Here is a 19,982-nt window from a genome sequence, read left to right as displayed (position 1 = left end):
TAGCCGTTTTGTTCTCAATACCCTTCCTAATGATCCCAAGCATAGAATTGGCCTTCTTCACTGCCGCCGCACATTGGGTCGACACTTTCATCGACCTGTCCACCACCACCCCAAGATCTCTCTCCTGATCTGTCACAGACAGCTCAGAACCCATCAGCCTATATCTAAAGTTTTGATTTTTTGCCCCAATGTGCATGACTTTACACTTACTGACATTGAAGCGCATCTGCCTTTGTGACTGCACCCCCACCCTAGGATGCAGCACACACCCTGTTGGCACAGCCGCATCAGTGCTGGAAAACTGATAGGATTGGGCCGTTAGGGTGAGCTCATTTTCTAGTCTGGTGGTTCTCAAACTGGTCAGTTGCGACCCACCAGTTCGTGTAACACTTCCCCAGTCCCTTTAAGGGGCGGGGGAAGGGGAGGGAGGGAGCAACACCATCCCCAGGATCGTGCCACTAAGGGGGCGATGGGGGGTGCTTGTGACTTACTTGGTATGGTATAGGGCTACATCAGGCTGCAGGAGGTGCAGGGAGCCCTGCAAAGCACTTCCGTTTTGCACCCACTTCTATTGCAGGTTTCAAGCCTCAGGGAGCGCTGTGGAGGTCTGCGCAGGGCTCCCCGCACCTCCTGCAGCCCTATACCATGCCAAGTAAGTCACAAGCACTCCCCCTCGCCCCCCCTTAGTGGCGCGATCCTGGGGATTGCATTGCTGCCCTAGCCCCTCCCCCACAAGAACTTACTGAGGGAGTAAAGCTCCCTCAAAGTTTGAGAAACCCTGTTCTAGTCTGAGTCCTCTGAAATTCCAACTGGAGCAACCAAGTTGAGTACACTTTGAACAGGTAACAAAGAGCAAACAATGAATATGCACCAGACTAGAGAGCAACAGAGGGAGAAGACTGGCCTTTTAAGACCATGAAGCTGCCTATGTGGCAGCTAGAGTCTTGAGTGTGGTACTGTCACATGAAACCAGAGTTTTTTCTGACACAACAAGAAGACAGGTGGGTATGTCATCACTTCTCCAACTCATTTATTAGTCTTTTCTCTTTACAAATCAGAACCTTAAACTCCACCATCACTGTCATCAGAGTAAGGAGCATTAAGGGGACGGAAGTCCACAGGGTCATGAATGTTGCAACTATTTTCGGTAGTGTGCGTGCTCTTACTGCTGGTGGTTACAAGGGGGTGGAAGCTACGGACAGATGTCTCAAGCGGATAGAAGCTGTATCCCGTTTCATCAGTGCCTGGAAGGGGATTAAAGCTGTGGCCGCTTTCGTCCTGAGAGCGCCCCTCTTGGGGGACATGGTCATCCATAGAGTTGCCAGAGGAGAGGGTGCTGGTCCTAAAGGGGTAGTTGCTGAGGCAGGAGTCACAAGAGGGGCTGCTCATGACATCCACAGGTTGGAGGTCAATGTTAGCACCAAAGGGGAGGCCATTGTCAACTTTGCTGTCCTCTCTGTTGACCCTGAGGCTGAGGATCACCTTGCAGGCCTGAATCTGCACTTCCTCCTCTGGGTGGACGATGAGTGAGAGCAGGCGGTCAGACAGACGGGAGTTCTCGCCAAAGATGATTTCATGGAGGGAGTGCTCACCATACTGCCAACGCATGGACTGATACTGTGGGGTCAGACGCCCCTCACTAAGCTGCTCCACAAAGACTAGCATCTCAAAAAGCAGGTTTCCAGGTAGAGAAGGCTGGAAGAGGGCCAGGAACTCAGGGGAAGCCTTGAAGACAGACATCACAATTAGTCTTAGTTGCGGGTCTACTTTCTTTCCTCCCTGCCACCCCACCACTGTGTGCATGACTCTGTGGCAGTGCTGTAGCTGGCGAGTCAGTGGGTGCAAATGCTCCCAGGTGGCATGGCTGGGGGGAAGCAGCACCATCCAATGTCTCCCCCACATTGCCACCTGGGAAGACTGCCGGCAGATCCCGAGCCCCATACCCTCCTGATGCAACCCCTCTGGTCACATCCAGAGGCCTTCAGAGGACCTCTCTGGTTCTCAGAACACCTTCTAAGGCCTCAGAGAAGTGCTTCTCGTTTTTCATAAAGGCCTCAGAAGGCCATTGGACACTACCAAAGGGCACCTCTGGTCACACCCAGAGGTCTGGCAGGGCCCAGGTTGGGGGTGGGGATGGGGACAGTAGAAAATGGGACAGGAGGACTGACAGGGGAGAACTAAGAGTAGTACCATTATCTGGCCAGTAAGGAATGTCAGTCTAACTTCAATTCACACATACACAGGGCAGCAAAGTTTTGAGAATGGATCAATGGGATGCAACAACAGTTCCTGACTCTTCTTGCTGTAGAAACCATGATACTAGTAGTAGGACAGATGACCAGGAAACCAACTGGCTAAGTCTCCAAATTCAAAAAAGGAGGTTTTATTCTCATGGAATTCTGGTCTAGAGTTGGCGAATTGGAGAATTGGAGAATTCACTATGTTCATGTAGCTGCTATGTACTTTAGTCAAAGGATATGCTAAATGAGGGAGCTCTCAGGAAGTGTGAAATTCTTTCTGCCTCCAGTCTGAGAAACCAATGATGCTTTCAAGCACACCAAGAGAGAAGAAATTGGACAGATTAACAGCCCAATCCTATGCGTATCTACTCATTAGTAAGTCCCATTAGAATCAATATGGTTTACTCCATAAGTGTGGATAGGATTGGGCTGTGAGATATAATCCTTTAACCTGCCCTATTTGCACTCAGAGGGTCTGGTTCCTTTGCAGTCCATTGAAATGTTTTACTGGTTCCAAGTGAGCTAGAATTTATGCCACAGCTGCAGTTCCAAGCAAAACGAAGGCAATATGCTCATGTCTGTGCTTTAGTTTGTTCCACTGGTTACAACACATTTCCAACCTTCTCTTGCCTGCACTCCTAGTCCCCCACCCCAAGCTTTCTTATTTAGCCACAAGTGTAGTCCTTACCCGGCAATTCATGACATCATGCAGCAAGTCTTCCTTCTGGGCTAGGGTGGTAAGGAACTTGAGAACCTGCACCTGGGCAAACAGAGGAGAGTATCTCAAAGACTGTAAGGGAGGAGAAATTGGGCACTGGACCCTTTAGTAGTGAAAACAGACCTCAAGGCCTCCTAGCAGGAAACAAAATTGTAGCTTGTAGATTGTAGAACATAGAACAAGTAAGAAGACATCTTTTGCCAGATCAGCCCATCCTTTTAGCTCTGGAAGCAAGCTTTCAAACTACATGTTCTTTGACAGGCTTGGGAGACATTCTAGTCAAGGATTTTAAAAAGTGAGATTCAAGCTGAGTCACCTTTTCCCAACAGATGATAGATAGGTTGGTCTTCTCAGACAGCTTAGGTAAGTAAAGCCCTAGGAAAAGAGAGGGACTATAGTGATAGATGTCACTTTAAATATGAGTGTATGAAGCTACCTTGCCCTGAATCAGAGACATCCCTAGGGTTTGCATCAACAGGTCTGAGAGCTCATTGCATCACCCCCATGATGGACCTCCTCCTATATCAGACCACACAGAATAAATCACCATATCATCTTGAGTTGGCATCCTTCAGTCTCGGAAGACTATGGTGTCACGCTCTGAATGGAGGTTCTGGAACAGAGTGTCCTCTGCAGTGCGCAAAGCCTGGGTAAAGTAGGTATGGGGGATAGGCTGTTACCCATGCAGCAAATCCCCCCTCTCCACGTCGCTGAAATGGTCCAATGGAAAGGCAGAGGCCAATACGGTTGGTTCCAGCGGCATCGCAGGAGTTGCCAGAACGTGACTGTGTTCAGCCATGAACTGCCTCAGGGACTCCGGCTCCGGATTTTGCCTCGAGGTTGACTCCTAAAGCCTTTTCCATAACTGGATGTAGCCTCAAGGCAGTGGAGGTTTGGGATCAGAGTTTTCCTTCTCTCAGATGAGCTGCCTTCCCAGGCTGACGAGCCCCATCTACCCAGTGGGTAGATACACCATATCATACACACAGCCTAAATGGGACACTAGGGTTAGTGTCACCTCCATTCACTTTATTTTAACACATAACAGTACAGATGACCTAACAAATCAGAAACAAACAAAAACCAATGGCCAACTTGATAACACTCATATAACTCAATAGAAGTTCTAACATTAGCTCTGATTCATGAAAATGAGCACTGACTCATACTAACACCTTATTGGTTCCCTGCTGTGCCATAACAACACCTCAATGGCTCTTGGAACAACCAGTCTCAATGGTCAGTTTTGAGTTAAATAAATCAACTTTTTATTACCTAGGGCAGTTGTGTTTTCCTTTTCTGGTTATTTGGGTGTATCTTTTGATAGAATACAGGTATTTCAACGGGGTTATTTCATTTCATTCCACATTAAAGTATAGACCAAAATGATATATAACATGATGGCACTATGCTAAAATACCAAGATTTTCACAATTTTGGCCAGTAGTAGTATTGCACGCATGCACGCGCACACACCCCAGTGTGGACCGCACCCCCTAGCAATGCCACTGCCCTGAATCAGACATGGGTTTATCTAGCCCAACACTTCTAAGGTCTCCAGCAGCAGCTCTCCAAGAACTCGGGAAGAAATATTTCCTAGCCTGTTTCCCCAAGAATCTGGGGCCTTCTGTATACAAAGAATGTTCTCCAACACAGAGCTCTACTCTCTATCTCATCTATATGATGGTTACACACATACACACCCCTTCTAGGCTGTATTGCCCATACAACCATTTGTAGTACAGTCAGCCCACATCTTACATACACTTGCACAAATTCAAGTATACTTGTACATGCTCAACCACAAATAAAGAGAGAACCTATATCTTATAGTGCATGCAATTCTTCCTGCCATTCCACTTATGTGGTTTGTTTATTTACCTAAAAAAGAACAAAGCATCTTACAAAAATAAAGTGCAATTGCCCAATTCTGGACTCACCCAGCTCACCGTGCTGGCCACAGCCCCAGCAAGAACCCAGAGACACCCTGCCTGGCCTCATCAAAAGCATATGTCTCCCAATAGAGTAGTTCCACTATTCCTCTTGCTCTCACAAAGGTGGTTCCCAAGCTGGGAGCTCATGCCAACATAGCAGGGGAATAAGGGAAGGTGGGGGAGGGGAAGGGAGTGACAGCCTGAAATACTGGAGAGAGAACCAGCACAGCTGGGGGCTATTTGTAATCTACCTAGGAGCAGGAACCAGGGGCACACCCAGGAAGGAGTGGAACCATATACAGGTGTGCACCACTTGACAACCATTTGCTTAACGATGGACCGCATATATGACAGGTGGTCAAAGCACAATAAAGATGCTCTTAATGAGACAATTGTGACTCCTGTAGCCTGCAGCAGAGTGTCTGTTTACACAACAGAGAGACTCTTAATGAAAAGAAGAGGCAATCTACCTCCAGTAGCCTATGTGGCTGGCTAGTCTCTGGCAGGGAGAGTCTGTTTAAACAAATTGGACTGAATGTTCAAGTAATGACCTAAATCACATAACAATGGGGATTGGAGTGGCGCACATCTGTAGTTCAAGGCAGGTCTGCAGTAACGACAATAGAGAATGAGTGTCAGGGTGAGATGGTTGGCTCTCATGCCCCCTGGTGCAGGAAGTGCCCAAGCTGGTTAAGAAGGACTACAGTGAATCAACCTCCCTCCCCCTCTGAGCCTTATGAGCAGTGGCGTCACCAGGATTTGTGTCACCCAGTGCGGGAGGCCTGCGTGTCACCCCATGCAGTGGGCAGGGCAATGCCGCGGGTGGTGGGCGTGGTGATGTACCATCACCCCGCCCCCACTGGTTTTTCCGCTGTACCTTTTGTTAGAACACAGATATTTCAATGTGGTTTGCTTCATTGCATTCTGCATGAAATTACTCATTGATTGATATATAACATGATGGGATTATTCCTCCAAATTCTGATTTTAGTGATTTTGAAAACTTGTAGAGTCTCACATACACACACCCCGTGTCAACTTACTAACACCTTATTGCAGCAGTTCTCAAACTTGTAGCACTGGGACCCACTTTTTAGAATGACAATCTGTCCAGGACCCATTGGAAGTGTTGTCATGGCCAGAAGTGACATCATCAAGCAAATTAAAATAAATAATTATAAATAATTAAATTAAAATAAAATAAATAATTAAATAAGGGGGAGCCAGTCCTGTTCCACCAAGTGAATCTACTCTGAAGTAAGTCCCATAGTGGTCAATGGAGCTTACTCTGTAATCTGCCTGCAATAACAACCCCCACAAAAAAGAATCAGTGAGATTTTCAGCCCTCCCAGTGCCCAGTTTAAAGTTCTTCTATTTAAGGCATATCAATACAAAGACCCACCTGGCTTTTCAAGTGCAAAATAGAAAACTTCCCCTTACCAGTTGAATCCTCTTTTTGGTCCTTTTTTTGGGGAGGGGGGGGAGGCTGCCTTCTGGAGCAGCTCCATCGGATCAGGACCCTTCTGGTGTCCTCACATTCCCCTTTGCCTGGCCTGACCATCAGCCAAGGCTCATCTGCCTACTCGCGAGTAAACACGATATGGCAGAGTTTGCTTTCCATAGAGCTCAACAGACTGCAGGAGGGAGAGAGGGATTTCCTTCTCAGGTGTTTTGGGGGCTGCCTTCATTGGATCAGGACCATTGTGGTGTCGTTGGATTCCTCTCAGCCTGCCCTTTCCAAGGAACTATGGCAAGTATGCCTACTCACAAGTAAACGCGCGCTACAGCTCACTTTCCATAGGGCTCCATGTATTTTTTCTTTCCGGTTTTATGGCCATAACTTTTGAAGGTAAGGAGCTATTTCAATTCTGTTTTATGCATTGTGTTCCACTGGGCATTCCACATCCAACGGTGTATGGCATGATGCGGTAGCTCCTAAAGCCGCAATGTTAGCACATCACACCCCTGTCGCATCACCCGGTGTGGCTCACACCCCCGCACTCCCCCTAGCGATGCCACTGCCTACGAGCCTTGGCCACCTATAAATATATCTATCCGACTGGGGTGAGTGAGAGATCCCTGCTACAAACAAAAGGAATTAGGGAAAGGAGTAAGGCAGTGTTCACAGGGACATCTAGAACGCCTGACAATAACATTAAAATGTAAAATAATACAATATATAGTAACATAGCAAAAATACATAAAAACACATGTATGCCCAGGAGCAAACCTGAAATGGGAGAATGAAGCTGCTGTTCCCAGAGTCATTTCAGTTCCCAAGTGTCTCTGGTACTGTGATTTTAGTTCTTAAGAAGACGGTTTTGGGGATTTAAAATAGTTTTGACTATACGCAATTTTGCCTTGATGTGCTGACTTTGGAACTTAACCCTAGTGTAAGATGCAGGCTGACTGTACTGATGAACATCCAGTCCCCTGATCAGTTTAGGCCACTGCTACAGCACTTCTGACAGGTGGCCCTACTGCCTCTGCTCAAAAAACCTCCATTCAAGGAGAACCAGCCACTGAATGAGGCAGACTGTTCCAATGTCAGGTCACTCTTATGGTCAGCTGGCTCCTCCTAGTGTTTTAAACGTGTTCTTGTTTTCTGTTGCTTTTTGTTCCTTATTCCCTGGGACTACTAGAAGGTAAGCATATGGCTACGCCTTCCCAGTTTTGCCCAGCAGAGGGTGCGAAAGGGAAAGGAGCATGAGTACCACATGATGATGCTCTGAAATTATGAGAGGGACAAAGATTTCCTCTCTGTCCAACAGCTTGAGGCACTGATATAGATGAAAACACAATTTGAAAAGGTAACTATCATATTAATTTTATACCAGGTTGGGGGGGGGGGAGTGGAAAATAGAGGAAAACCCAACATAAAATATACTTGGATGCTATTCCATTGAGTTTTCAAAATACAAAATGTTAAATAGTTGTTCCTAATCTCCTAAGAAACCCAGCAGAAAAGCAGTACTAAAAGATTCAGATTGTCATATCGTTACTGCTGCTCAAATAAAATTACCCGATGCTAATTAGTGTATTTACTGGAAGATGCAGTTTCCCTGTTCCACCAAGCCTTTACTTTGCCACAAAAATTTTGCCCTGTCTGAAGCCAAATGTTAAAAAGTTGCCCCCGTTCTAGTTCCAAACACTGAAAGATTGATCTAGATTGATCGTGGGAGTTAAAAAAAAATAAATGTCTTTGTTTGGGGTTACTTGGGCTGAGTTTGATTATTCCATAATTGAGCTCTAAGGAAACTTGAAGTGAAATGCTTTTACAGTACTGAGAAAAAAAAGGTAGAGCTGCTAGAATGACATATAAGGAGGGTCCACAATTCTTTCAACACATGCCTTGCATACAGATGGTCCCAGGTCTGGTTCCTGCCATCTCACCTAAAGGATCTCAGGCTACAGGGCTAGATCTGAAGCTGCATCGCTTTCTGAGACTGTGGAGAACAGCCACCATTCAGTGTAGACAGAACTGGATTAGAGGGACCAATGGTCTCAACATAAAGCGGCTTCACGTGCTTATACTGCACACACACAAAGCTGTATACACACATCCCACTCCAGATTGATTGATAAATGTATCAAGAATGAAAGGGTATCCATTTGTCTTGAAAGCAAAAACAACCAGTCCAACACTTCTTTTATATTTTGATGCCTCTTCTGGAGAAACACTCAAACCATTTCTATCAGTTTCTCACTGCAGGAACTGTGGCATGTGCAGCCCCTCCACCCCTGCACCAGGTTCACTCCTATACCAGGGATGATTTAAGAAGAGGAGATGCCCCTGCATTTTTGTACCTTCGCCAAAGTGTTGGACAGCAGGAGAATATCCATGAAGTTTTGTAGTGTGCTTCTCAGCAGCTGGTGTGTGTAGTCTGGGATATTCAGCCCATTCAGAAGCCGCAGCCCAGCAACGTGCAGACTGTGATCCGAGTGAGTGGTCACCAGCTCAATGATCTTGGGGACAAATTCCTGCCCAGGAGAACAAAGCAGCATTTTATGGCTCTGAACATGACAGCTGGGCAAGTGGTGACAGTGCTTAGGGACAGAATACCGGGCTGGAAGAAGTAGTGAACTGGTGAGGGGTGCCCTGCCCCCCACATCTGCCAAGCATCCCCCTCTGGCCTACTGCCACTGTGTCACTTCACCCTGCACTCTATCTTCTTCCCACCCACTGAGGTGAATGAGAGGAGGACTGGGGCAACATTCTGTCTCTTCCTCTAGCCCCAGTGCCACAAGCAATGACAGCATCAGTGCTATAGAAAAATGGAGCAGGGCACATGGCAATCCTGATGGGTCCTTTCCCCTTCCAGGACTGTTACACTTCCACCTCCTTCTTCACATCCAACTGTGATCAAATGGGAAAGAAGAAGGCCAAAGTGGAAACAGCATTTATCCACCCCCTTTACCTTAACTGCTCAACTCCAACAACTCCTTCTGGTTCAACCATATCCCTGAACAGACAAGCTGGGCAGAGCATGGTGGTAGTGGATGTTTGTGGCCAAGCAGGAACAAGCAGAAGGCAAGGAAGGTAAAGGAGATGGGGGATGCAGGGGGGAAGTTTACTACATTCCCCTCTCCTCTCCTTACCTGCACTGCTGCTGTTTCATTAAACAGGTCAAAGGCCAAGAAGGTAGAGGTAGCACTGGTGATGAAGGAGCATGCACAAGAATGAACAACCAAAAACAGTTGGGTGAAAAGTAGAATACCACCACAGCTGCCCCTGAAACAGGAGGCAGAGCAGGTGAGGCAGAACCACCCCATTGTAGCCCATGGAAAAGCACTGCAGCTGCCTCACCTGCTTACACCTGAGGAGGCTCTCCTTACACCTGAGAAAGCTGGTGTAAGGGGAGCCTGCTCTGGTGTAAGGAGGCAGGGCATGGTTCTACCTCACCTACCACACCTGCACTGCACGTCCCTGGGGCAGAGTGAGATGAGTACTGGTGGGGGCAGCAGATCAACACTAAGTTAGATGGGCCAATGTTCTGCCTTGTTAAATGGCAGCTTCCTATGCTCCTAAACTAAACCAAGGCTTAGCCCAAGAAACTGTTCTGTGTGCTCGAAGGTACTTTCTATTGTTTCTCATGATTCAGCTCTAGAAAGCACCTTAGAGCAGGTTCAGAATTTACTTCCCCTCATCACTGAGAAATCACAGACTACCTCATATACTGAGGATTAGGGGGGCATGTTTTGCAAATCAGGGGGTGTAGCTTCTGTGAAAGTGTAAGCCCCAGAATTTATCGTTTCCTGATTATCAGATGAATACATTCTACAAAAGAACCACTGTAAGCTGCTAGCAGACAACTAGAGCTGTAGTTTCCAGAAGGTGTCAGGGTGCGTGTGGGTGTGTGAGCAAGCTGGGAGTGAGGCTTCTACATCCTTGGTAGTTTCATGCTCCTCCTTTGACTAGCTAGTCCATATTCCTTACCACTATGAGTGTCCCATCCCAGCCCTCCACCCTCATCCTTCCTCACTCTCTGCTCTCCCAACCCTTGCCAAAAGATTCCAAACCCTGCAAGAAACCAAATCCTGCAACCAGAATAAATTGCATCAAGGAAGCTAAAAGCTACAAATTCCTAGAGTTTACTCTGAATAAAGTCCTTGGGTTTTCTTGGGGGAAGGGTCAGCCAGGTTGGGCACTGGTCAAGGGCAACACCCATCAGAGGACCAACCTGGACAGATCAACAGCTGGATCCTCAAAACCGGCGATGGTAGTAGCACCCAAATGTGCCATCAGGGGACAGGTAGGGGACACCATGGGGGACCAGTGCAGGCTATGCCCAGGGCTCCCATCAGCCTGACACCAGCACTGGGTTCTCTTGCAATGGAATGTGGCTATAATAAGGATATAATGTGGCTACAATAAGGCCTCTGTCAACCGTCCCCCACATGCAGCACTCTGCCCTGTGGTGACAACAGAATGAGCCCCTTTGCTATTTTCAATTCCATCACTAGATGTGATGTCAAAGATCCATAAACAGGAACTACCACAGGTTTGGGGCTTTTAAAAAAATAATCCTGAGTGGGAGCAATTTGGATGGAGGTTGCAGCACTGAGAGGTAGGTGGTTTTAACAACTCCCCCCACCACTCCCCCATTTTAAATTCCCTTCCCCTTTCCAACATTCCCTTCCCATCCCTAGAAAAGAGACGCCTGAGGGGGGACATGATTGAGACATACAAAATTATGCATGGGAAGGATAAAGTGGCTAGAGAGATGCTCTTTACACTCTCACATAACACCAGAACCAGGGGACATCCACTAAAATTGAGTGTTGGGAGAGTTAGGAAAGACAAAAGAAAATATTTCTTTACTCAGCGTGTTGTTGGTCTGTGGAACTCCTTGCCACAGGATGTGGTGATAGCGTCTGGCCTGGATGCCTTTAAAAGGGGATCGGACAAGTTTCTGGAGGAAAAATCCATTATGGGTTACAAGCCATGATGTGTATGTGCAACCTCCTGATTTTAGAAATGGGCAATGTCAGATGCAAGGGAGGCAGCAAGATGCAGGTCTCTTGTTATCAGGTGTGCTCCCTGGGGCATTTGGTGGGCCGCTGTGAGATACAGGAAGCTGGACTAGATGGGCCTATGGCCTGATCCAGTGAGGCTGTTCTTATGTTCTTAACATTACCAACTTTAGATTGTTATAAGGGGGGGGGTGGAAAACTAGTGGGTGCAATAGAGGCAGAGAATTGAGTTTTCCACAGAGTGTATGTCACATTATGGATGGTTTGCCAGTTGATGAGACATTAAAATGCTCTTTTTTTCTGCACCACTTGATAAAAGCTTCTGGTGCTTCTTCCTTCAATCACTCTGGCATATTAGAATTAGGGGTTTATATACAGCTTCTCGAAGTGCTTACCTGGATTCTGATTTTAAACTTCCAGATGCTGGTGAAAGCTTTGAGGGTATTTAGTGCTTCCATTTTGGTAGTTTTATCTGGATCATCCAAGAATAATGCTATCAACTTCAGATCGTCGTAAGAGCAGGCGCTTGCCTGGAAAGCAGCAAAGAATCAAATGGTTGGCAACCTTCAGTCTCGAAAGACTATGGTATAAGCCTATAGCACCCGGTATTCCCAGCCAGTCTCCCATCCAAGTACTAACCAGGCCTGAATCAAATAGTTGAAATGAAACATAAATTCCCTGAATTAGAATATTTCATATTGGTCAGCCAATGTTTTGTCAGGGAGATTCCTGGCTAACAATCCAGGAGGCCAGCAGATGCTCATTAACAAGGAGGGGATTTAATGGCTGGGAGATATACAGAGAATAAGTTTTCTCTGCATATACATATACAGAGAATATATACAGATATATAGAGAAAATATGCCTTGGAATGAGAAAAGAGCTTGGAAGAGCAGCTTTCCAGCTAAAAGGAGGGTTTGATGAAATTCCTACAATATATTTTTTAATATATTGCGATACAGTTCTGATACAGATATAGTGCGATACAAGGACATCTGCAAGAGGGATCTGAAAGCCTTAGGAGTGGACCTCAACAAGTGAGAAACCCTGGCCTCTGAGCGGCCCACTTGGAGGCAGGCTGTGCAGCATGGCCTTTCCCAGTTTGAAGAGACACTTGGCCAACAGACTGAGGCAAAGAGGCAAAGAAGGAAGGCCCATAGCCAGGGGAGACAGACCAGGGACAGACTGCACTTGCTCCCAGTGTGGAAGGGATTGTCACTCCCGAATCGGCCTTTTCAGCCACACTACACGCTGTACCAGAACCACCATTCAGAGCGTGATACCATAGTCTTTCGAGACTGAAGGTTGCCAACACACATTTTTTAAATGTTAAAATCTTTCTGTACTGATCATTCATACAAATTGCAAATTGCAGTTTAAAATTAAACAAGAATAAAGCATCAGAAAAAACCCTTATAAAGTTAAACTACATCATATTCATTTTTTTTAAATCAAGTGTTACCCTGCTATGCCATGCGACACCCCCTGTGCTTATTCAGAATAGTGCGCGGCACCCAGAAGTGATTGACGGTGTCATGATCACATCATATCGTCATCATGTACATCTTCAAATTGCTTCTGGGATGGCCATTTCCAGCTGTTCAGATCCCTGGAGAGGGCAGAAAGGCCCATCCATCACCAAACGCAGCACAGGCATCTGCTTGGCAAGGTGTTGGGTAGCATGCCCATCACCCCTCTGGGCACATCACCCAGAGCAGACCACCCCCCGTCCACTACACCACTGAGTATGGCAACCAAAATCCATACTTTTGAGAAGGAGAAGGCAAAATAGGTGTTGATTTACAAAAATGATTTAAGCCATATTGGTGGCAGGCCTCCCTACCAATGAATTCCAGAGCGGGGCCTCATCTGAAGAACTTTTAAGTGCCAGAAACATTTATATGTAAGATTAAATTCCCTGAGATAATCAAGACTCAGGTCAGTTAGGACTTTAAAGTAAGATTCAACAGCACTTTGAAATGGGCCAGGAAACAAACTAGCGGTCCCTAAAGACTGTTCAAAACAGCTGATGAATGAGAATATGGATCCGCATCTTCTAGCAGGCGCTGTTTATTATAATGTTGTTTTATTATATGCCTTGAGTCACCCTGATCCTCTCCACTAAGAGGTGACAATAAATAATAAGTGAGCCACCACATTCTGCACTAGCTTAAGTTTCTGATGCATCATCAAAGCAATTTCATATACAGCACATTACAACAGTCTAATCTGGAGATGGGGTGGCCCCACATATAGGCACAGCGTGACAGCCCATACCCATGGAAGTCCCATGAGAGCCCATACCCATGGATTGGATCAGGATGGATCCAATCTGCAGGAACCTGCCCCACAAGGCACAGCAGCATATAGAACCACTGTAGTAAGTAAGTAGAGTAGCACCATGATTGTATTTTTTATCACTATGCATAAAAGAGTTGTATACAGAGATAAGAAAATATGATCACTGTATGAATCCATATTTTCTCAGTATACTTGTTGTATATGTTGCCACCATTTGCATGTCAGACAATAGGCTTGCTCCCAAGGCCTTCCTACAAAAAACCCTGTTTGGCATGGACTGGAGAATACTTCCTCCTCCCCTTTCTTCCCACTGGCCAATTGGCATGTTGCTAGCGTCTCCTGGAAGCAAGCAATTGTGGCAGTAACTGCTCCTGTTCCATCCTCCAAGAGTGAGAGGAAGAGGAGCTGCTCTGAGCCCCCCCAACCCACAAACTAAGCCAGGAGCGGATGTGTAAGTATACAGGTTTCCAGGTCCTTGCCTTGCCCTAGAGCCTGGTGCAATTGCCTGCCTGGTGACTGCCAAAGCATGCATAACAGTTTTTATCTGTTTAGTTTTTCTCTGTACAAAGTGGCACCTTTAAACATGATCCTGCAGAAACATTTAGGTTGTCATTGTGACTCTTTCCTTCCCTCTTCCAGAGCAAGCATAAGCTCTTGGGGACTAAGCTTTGGTTGCTAGTGGAATGTGGTTGGGCTGAAGTGGAATCTTAAGACTGAACCTGGACTTGAACTGCAGGCCTGGTTGCATTAAGCTTGTTCTTCCACATTGCTTTCTATGCCCTGTAACTTTGGACGTTCACCTCTGATTCCCTCAGTAAGACACACTGGGTGATGGTATGTAGTGTCATCCTCTTGGTGTTGTCATCTAGGTTTGGGCTGAGGGACTGCAGGAGCCGTCTAAGTTCTCCTGGAATGTTTGCTCTTCCTGATGGACTTGGGCGGTACTCCATGGAAAGTCCTAGAAACAAACATCCAACATTAAAACACCTGCCTCACATAGAACAAAGGAATCCTGTACAATTTATGGACATTTCTCCACCAGACTGTGGTGGAGTGCATTTGTGCCATGGGAAAATTTCTATAGAATCTTATAGAAAATGTCATGCGTTACAAGAATTTCAGGTCCACCAACTGGACCACATGCAAAGAGCTGGTTCAGAGTGCAGAATCAATTACCTCCTGCACTCCATGAGCTGTATACTGGGAAAACCTTTCTGTTCATCTGAGTTATTACAGATCCGGCACTGAACACAGAACTCTAAAACCAGTCAGTAGATCCATACAAGGACCTGGTTAAAGGCAATCACTACTCCTATTTTACAGATGAGAAATACTAAGGCCAAGAGAGAAAACATCAGTACAAGGCCAGCCATGGCACAGAATTTGTTTTGTTCGCCATTGGAGATCAAAAACCTTTGCTGTAATACCCAGATATCTGCCAGCACTGTAGATCCTGATCTGCTTTCTTCTGACCACTCTCCCTGTAAAAATGAAACTAATTGCCACAAGAACAGTCCATATGGGACGACTTAAGCCAGGGAGTCTTAACATTTTTATGAACTTACCTAGTCTGGCAGGTGTCCATGGGAGTGTCGGTGCATGCAGGAAGGATTTGGTCTTCCCACCCGTGCACCAGTTAGAAGCACCACTTTCTAGTGCTTTTGCAACAGTGTGCGCCTGCACCACTTAGGATTTGCCCAAAAGCAGAGCAGATTGCTAAGCTAAGGGGTGAAAGAGCCACTAGGGCAGGGGTGCTCAATAGGTGGATCGTGATCTACCGGTAGATCGCGAGGCAAAATGAGTAGATCTCGGAGCCCTGTCTCTCCAAACTGTTAATATGTCAGTTTCGTCTAGTGACTAGATGAAACTGACATATTTAGCTGACACTAAACTGACACTGAAACTGACACTTTAGCTGCTCTTCAGGCATGCAGCAACAAAACTGAGGAAACTGACTAGACTCTAGTCAGTTTCATCAGTTTCCTGGCGCTGCATGCTGGAAGAGCAGGAGCTAAAGTGGGTGGCAGCAGGAGGGGGAGCTGGGCTGCACTGGACTGAGGCGCTTCCTGGGGCTCCATAGCGGAAGGGGGGAGGAGCGGGAGTTCGAGATGGAGTTGCTCTGATGGCGGTTGCCGCGGGAGGCCCCGAGTGACCCTCCCCTTCCAATCAGGTCCAGCCCAACCCAGCCCAGCCATGCCTGGCCCAGCTGCCCCTGTAGGAGCCCAGAGGTAAGTGCTGCGGCCGCTGCCGCTCTCGGTCGGGGTTGACAGGTGAGACAACCCCCCTGGCCCCCCGCCCTTTCTGAGGAGGACCTGCGATGCCTCCCTCTCCCTGCTGGTCTCAGGGCGCAGCCACAAAGAGTTTGGGGGGGTGGGGAGTGGGGAGCTCCTCCCCCCCCCCGTAGTACAGCAAGGCTGGGCATGTGCCTCTTGGGGGGACCTGTGGCTGCCCCCAGTATGTGGGGTGGGGAGAGAGGAGAGGCCGCCCGTGTGCTTCCTGAAGCATCTGGTGGGCCACTGTGGGGCACAGGAAGCTGGACTTGGTGGGCCTCCTCTGACCTGGTCCAGCAGGGGCTCCATACATCAAAAGGGATGTCTGTCAGATGCTTCCTTCCCCCCTGGTAGATCTCCGGGCCTTGCTGGGTTTCAAAGTAGCTCTCGAGCCAAAAAAGTGTGAGCATCCCTGCACTAGGGCAAAATGGGCAGCTATGCTATAATAGCAAGATTGGCCTTGGGCATTTTTGAATCCCCACCCCACCTCTAAGGTTTCTGAGCTTTGAAGCCCCTGCTGTTATATCACACTTGCCAAAGCCTAACTGGGCCTTCTTTGCCCAGTGACCTTCACAGATATACTAGTCAAGTCATCTCCTGGGCTCACCAACTCTTTTTACTCTCCCTCTTCACCAATGAGGAGGAGAGGATTGTAACAAATGGGAAAGAATTATTATTTTCAGAGAGGCATTTTTAATTTCCTGGAAATGAGAAACCTGCAAGGCATGCTATCAGGTGCCTAGACCAGGGGTCTTCAAACCCCAGCCCGGGGGCCAGATGTGGCCCACAGTGAGCCTCTTTCCGACCTGCAGCCAACCTCTTGTCCCCTGAAAGCCTCTGGCCCACTCAACTGAACATGACCAGAACTGTGCTCTGATATGTCTGTTCTGAGGGCTGGAGAGGTTGAATGAATGAGCCCATTCATTAATTTACTCACTCATATAAGTTCCATCTCTAACTTATTATTTAAATTTTATATTTAAGTTTTTTTTCCGGCCCTCAGCACCACGTCAGATATTTGATGCGGCCCTCTGGCCAAAAAGTTTGGAGACCCCTGGCCTAGATCAAAGAAATCAAAATCGTGGACAAAGATAAGGGCAAATGCCACAAAAGAATTGTAGAAAACAACCAAAGGTGGGACGGTAAGTTTACCATATGAATGGCCACCATATGTCCACATCAAAGGATGCATGACATGGATCTGACCCTTACTGGAGGCACAACAACAAGTGATGTGATGGCTTCACCATCTCGCCACATCCTATAAGAACATAACATAAGAACAGCCCCACTGGATCAGGCCATAGGCCCATCTAGTCCAGCTTCCTGTATCTCACAGTGGCCCACCAAATGCCCCAGGGAGCACACCAGATAATGTGTCACCTATATGACTCACTGACTAAGGTTGATGGCTCTGGTCTGTACGGTGGACATCGGAACATTGCTAGAAGAGTCTTGCCCAGCAGAAAGAGGGTCCCTGCTCCTGTGAATGCTATTACCACATTTTTTCTATTTAGCTGCTCATAGTATGTCATCTTTCCTTGAACATCCAGGAAAACCAATTGAGCTCTGGCCATCCTCACGCCCCCACCTGCAGAAATACTAGATTGGTCCTTATATGTTTTGTGATGTCATCTGAATCTGCCATGACAACTGTGGCACAGCAGCAGCAGAGTTCTGACTGCCCCCTACTCCCATTTACTGATATTATCCAAACATCATGAGATCTTGGCAGTTTACTTCTCAAGATAAGGACTCTTCTTTTTCTCTGTAAAGGCAACAGAGAGACTCATTTGTATGCATAGATATTCTTAGAGTCACCTGTACATATAACACTGTAAGTGAGGAGGGGAGAAGCAGGTTCTTTAGCAGAGCATTCCAACTGAACCTCACAGGCATTTCCTAAATGACTTCCACCAAACAGAAGAACCTTCCTTAAATAGCTCTCAGTTATCTGGTTAATCCCTAGATCTGTGTGAAAGAAGCAAACACACTGCATGTACATTAGGATCATTAGGAAAGGTATTGAGAACAAAACAGCTAATATTATAATGCCGTTGTACAAATCAATGGTAAGGCCACACCTGGAATATTGTGTCCAGTTCTGGTCGCTGCATCTCAAAAAAGACATAGTGGAAATGGAAAAGGTGCAAAAGAGAGCGACTAAGATGATTACGGGGCTGGGGCACCTTCCTTATGAGGAAAGGCTACGGCGTTTGGGCCTCTTCAGCCTAGAAAAGAGACGCCTGAGGGGGGACATGATTGAGACATACAAAATTATGCAGGGGATGGACAGAGTGGATAGAGAGATGCTCTTTACACTCTCACATAACACCAGAACCAGGGGACATCCACTAAAATTGAGTGTTGGGCGGGTTAGGACAGACAAAAGAAAATATTTCTTTACTCAGCGTGTGGTCGGTCTGTGGAACTCCTTGCCACAGGATGTGGTGATGGCATCTGGCCTGGACGCCTTTAAAAGGGGATTGGATAAGTTTCTGGAGGAAAAATCCATTACGGTTTACAAACCATGATGTGTATGCACAACCTCCTGATTTTAGAAATGGGCTATGTCAGAATGCCAGATGCAAGGGAGGGCACCAGGATGAGGTCTCTTTTTTATCTGGTGTGCTCCCTGGGGCATTTGGTGGGCCGCTGTGAGATACAGGAAGCTGAACTAGATGGGCCTATGGCCTGATCCAGTGGGGCTGTTCTTATGTTCTTATGTACACACACTAATGGCCCAATCCTATTCAAACACCACGCCAACAACATGCCAAGATGGAGCAACACCCATCAACAGTAATGTCACGCCAGTGCAGCCCTCCCCAATAATACTGACAGTGTCCATGGAAACCCTGATACAGCCCATCTTCCAAGGACTGGTACCCTGATGTTGTAACGGAAGATCAGAAGATCATCAGGTGGATGATGTGGTGTTGACAGCGATTCCCTGTTTTGACAGCTGTTTGACAGCTCTGGGAAGGGCAGGGCTGGCTCCACAGCTGTAATCAATCAAGGCCAATGGAGACCTTGATGGGACTTTGAATGGACATGGACTGAAGGGATGGCTCACCTGAGCCTAATTTGGAGCTAATGAGGTAGCTCACAGCTGAGCTGCATTTGGATCATGAGACATCCAAGGATAAAAGGCAGCTTTGGAAGGAGACAGAGCTACCCTGACCCAGAGTGGGAAGCTGGATGCTGACCCAGAGGGAAACCTGGATGGACCCACACTGGGAGAAGGAGACTGCCAGAACTCTGCTGGAGGACACAGAAGAGAGGACTGCCAGGACCCTGCTGGAGGAGACACTCTGCTGGAGAGAACACTACTGGAGAGGAGGAACTCTACTGCAGAAGTTTGGACTGGGAAGATTGGACTGGGAAGACTGGACTGTGCTTTGGAGACTGGATTGGACTTCGACTGGAGGCTTCAGACCTCTACCCACTAAGTTAAGTGGCGTTTTGGGGGAGGGAAAGCCTCTGGACAAGAGGACTTGCAGGGAGTGTATGTGTTTGTAGCAATAAATTCTTGTTAATTGCTATAGATAAGAAGTTCTGTGTTTATTCCTTTGCACACCACAGCTGTTGTTCTTGGGAAAGGGGGTTGTTAATTAGCCAAAAAGTGGGCATTAGAAGGGAGTTGAGATATTTGGCAGAACAGATGTCAGTGCCTCATCAGTGTGACATCCATCAAGCCAATCACTGCATTCATCCTGACCCAACGCCAGCAGCTGGAGAAGTGCTTTCAGGGTGAACCACAGCCCAATCCTGTCTACTCAGAAGTTCCATTAGTGTCAATGGGGCTTACTCCCAGGAAAGTGTGGATAGGATTGGGCTGTCAAGCAGCAACCAAGGGCAAGCACAGGGGCAGTAAGTAGTCACCTCAAGGATGCCCTTCCACCAGCCATTAGGGATGAGCAGCACAGCAACCATGGGAAGATGCCCCAAGACACACACACACACACACACACACACACCCCATGACACAAGGATGCCATAGTACTCCATCACGTATGGGAACGAGTGTGACCTCAGCAACAAT

At 47.1% G+C, this 19,982-nt stretch overlaps 1 protein-coding gene across 1 annotated transcript; it reads right to left on the bottom strand.

The window, feature by feature from the left end:
* Positions 1–1,062: 1,062 nt before the first annotated feature.
* On the bottom strand, positions 1,063–17,514 carry LOC136648527 (armadillo repeat-containing protein 12-like). Its single transcript, XM_066624644.1, has 6 exons — positions 17,334–17,514; positions 14,468–14,625; positions 11,762–11,896; positions 8,700–8,873; positions 2,929–3,000; positions 1,063–1,725 (listed from the first exon to the last, which is right to left on the bottom strand). Exons 1-6 carry the CDS (start codon positions 17,512–17,514, stop codon positions 1,063–1,065), a joined length of 1,383 nt encoding a protein of 460 aa, XP_066480741.1.
* Positions 17,515–19,982: the final 2,468 nt, after the last annotated feature.

This window comes from Tiliqua scincoides, chromosome 4 (genome assembly GCF_035046505.1).
Source record: "Tiliqua scincoides isolate rTilSci1 chromosome 4, rTilSci1.hap2, whole genome shotgun sequence".
In the NCBI taxonomy this organism is placed as follows: domain Eukaryota; kingdom Metazoa; phylum Chordata; class Lepidosauria; order Squamata; family Scincidae; genus Tiliqua; species Tiliqua scincoides.
Note: the sequence above shows the minus strand (reverse complement) of the source record. Positions and strands in the feature narration are given on the sequence as shown.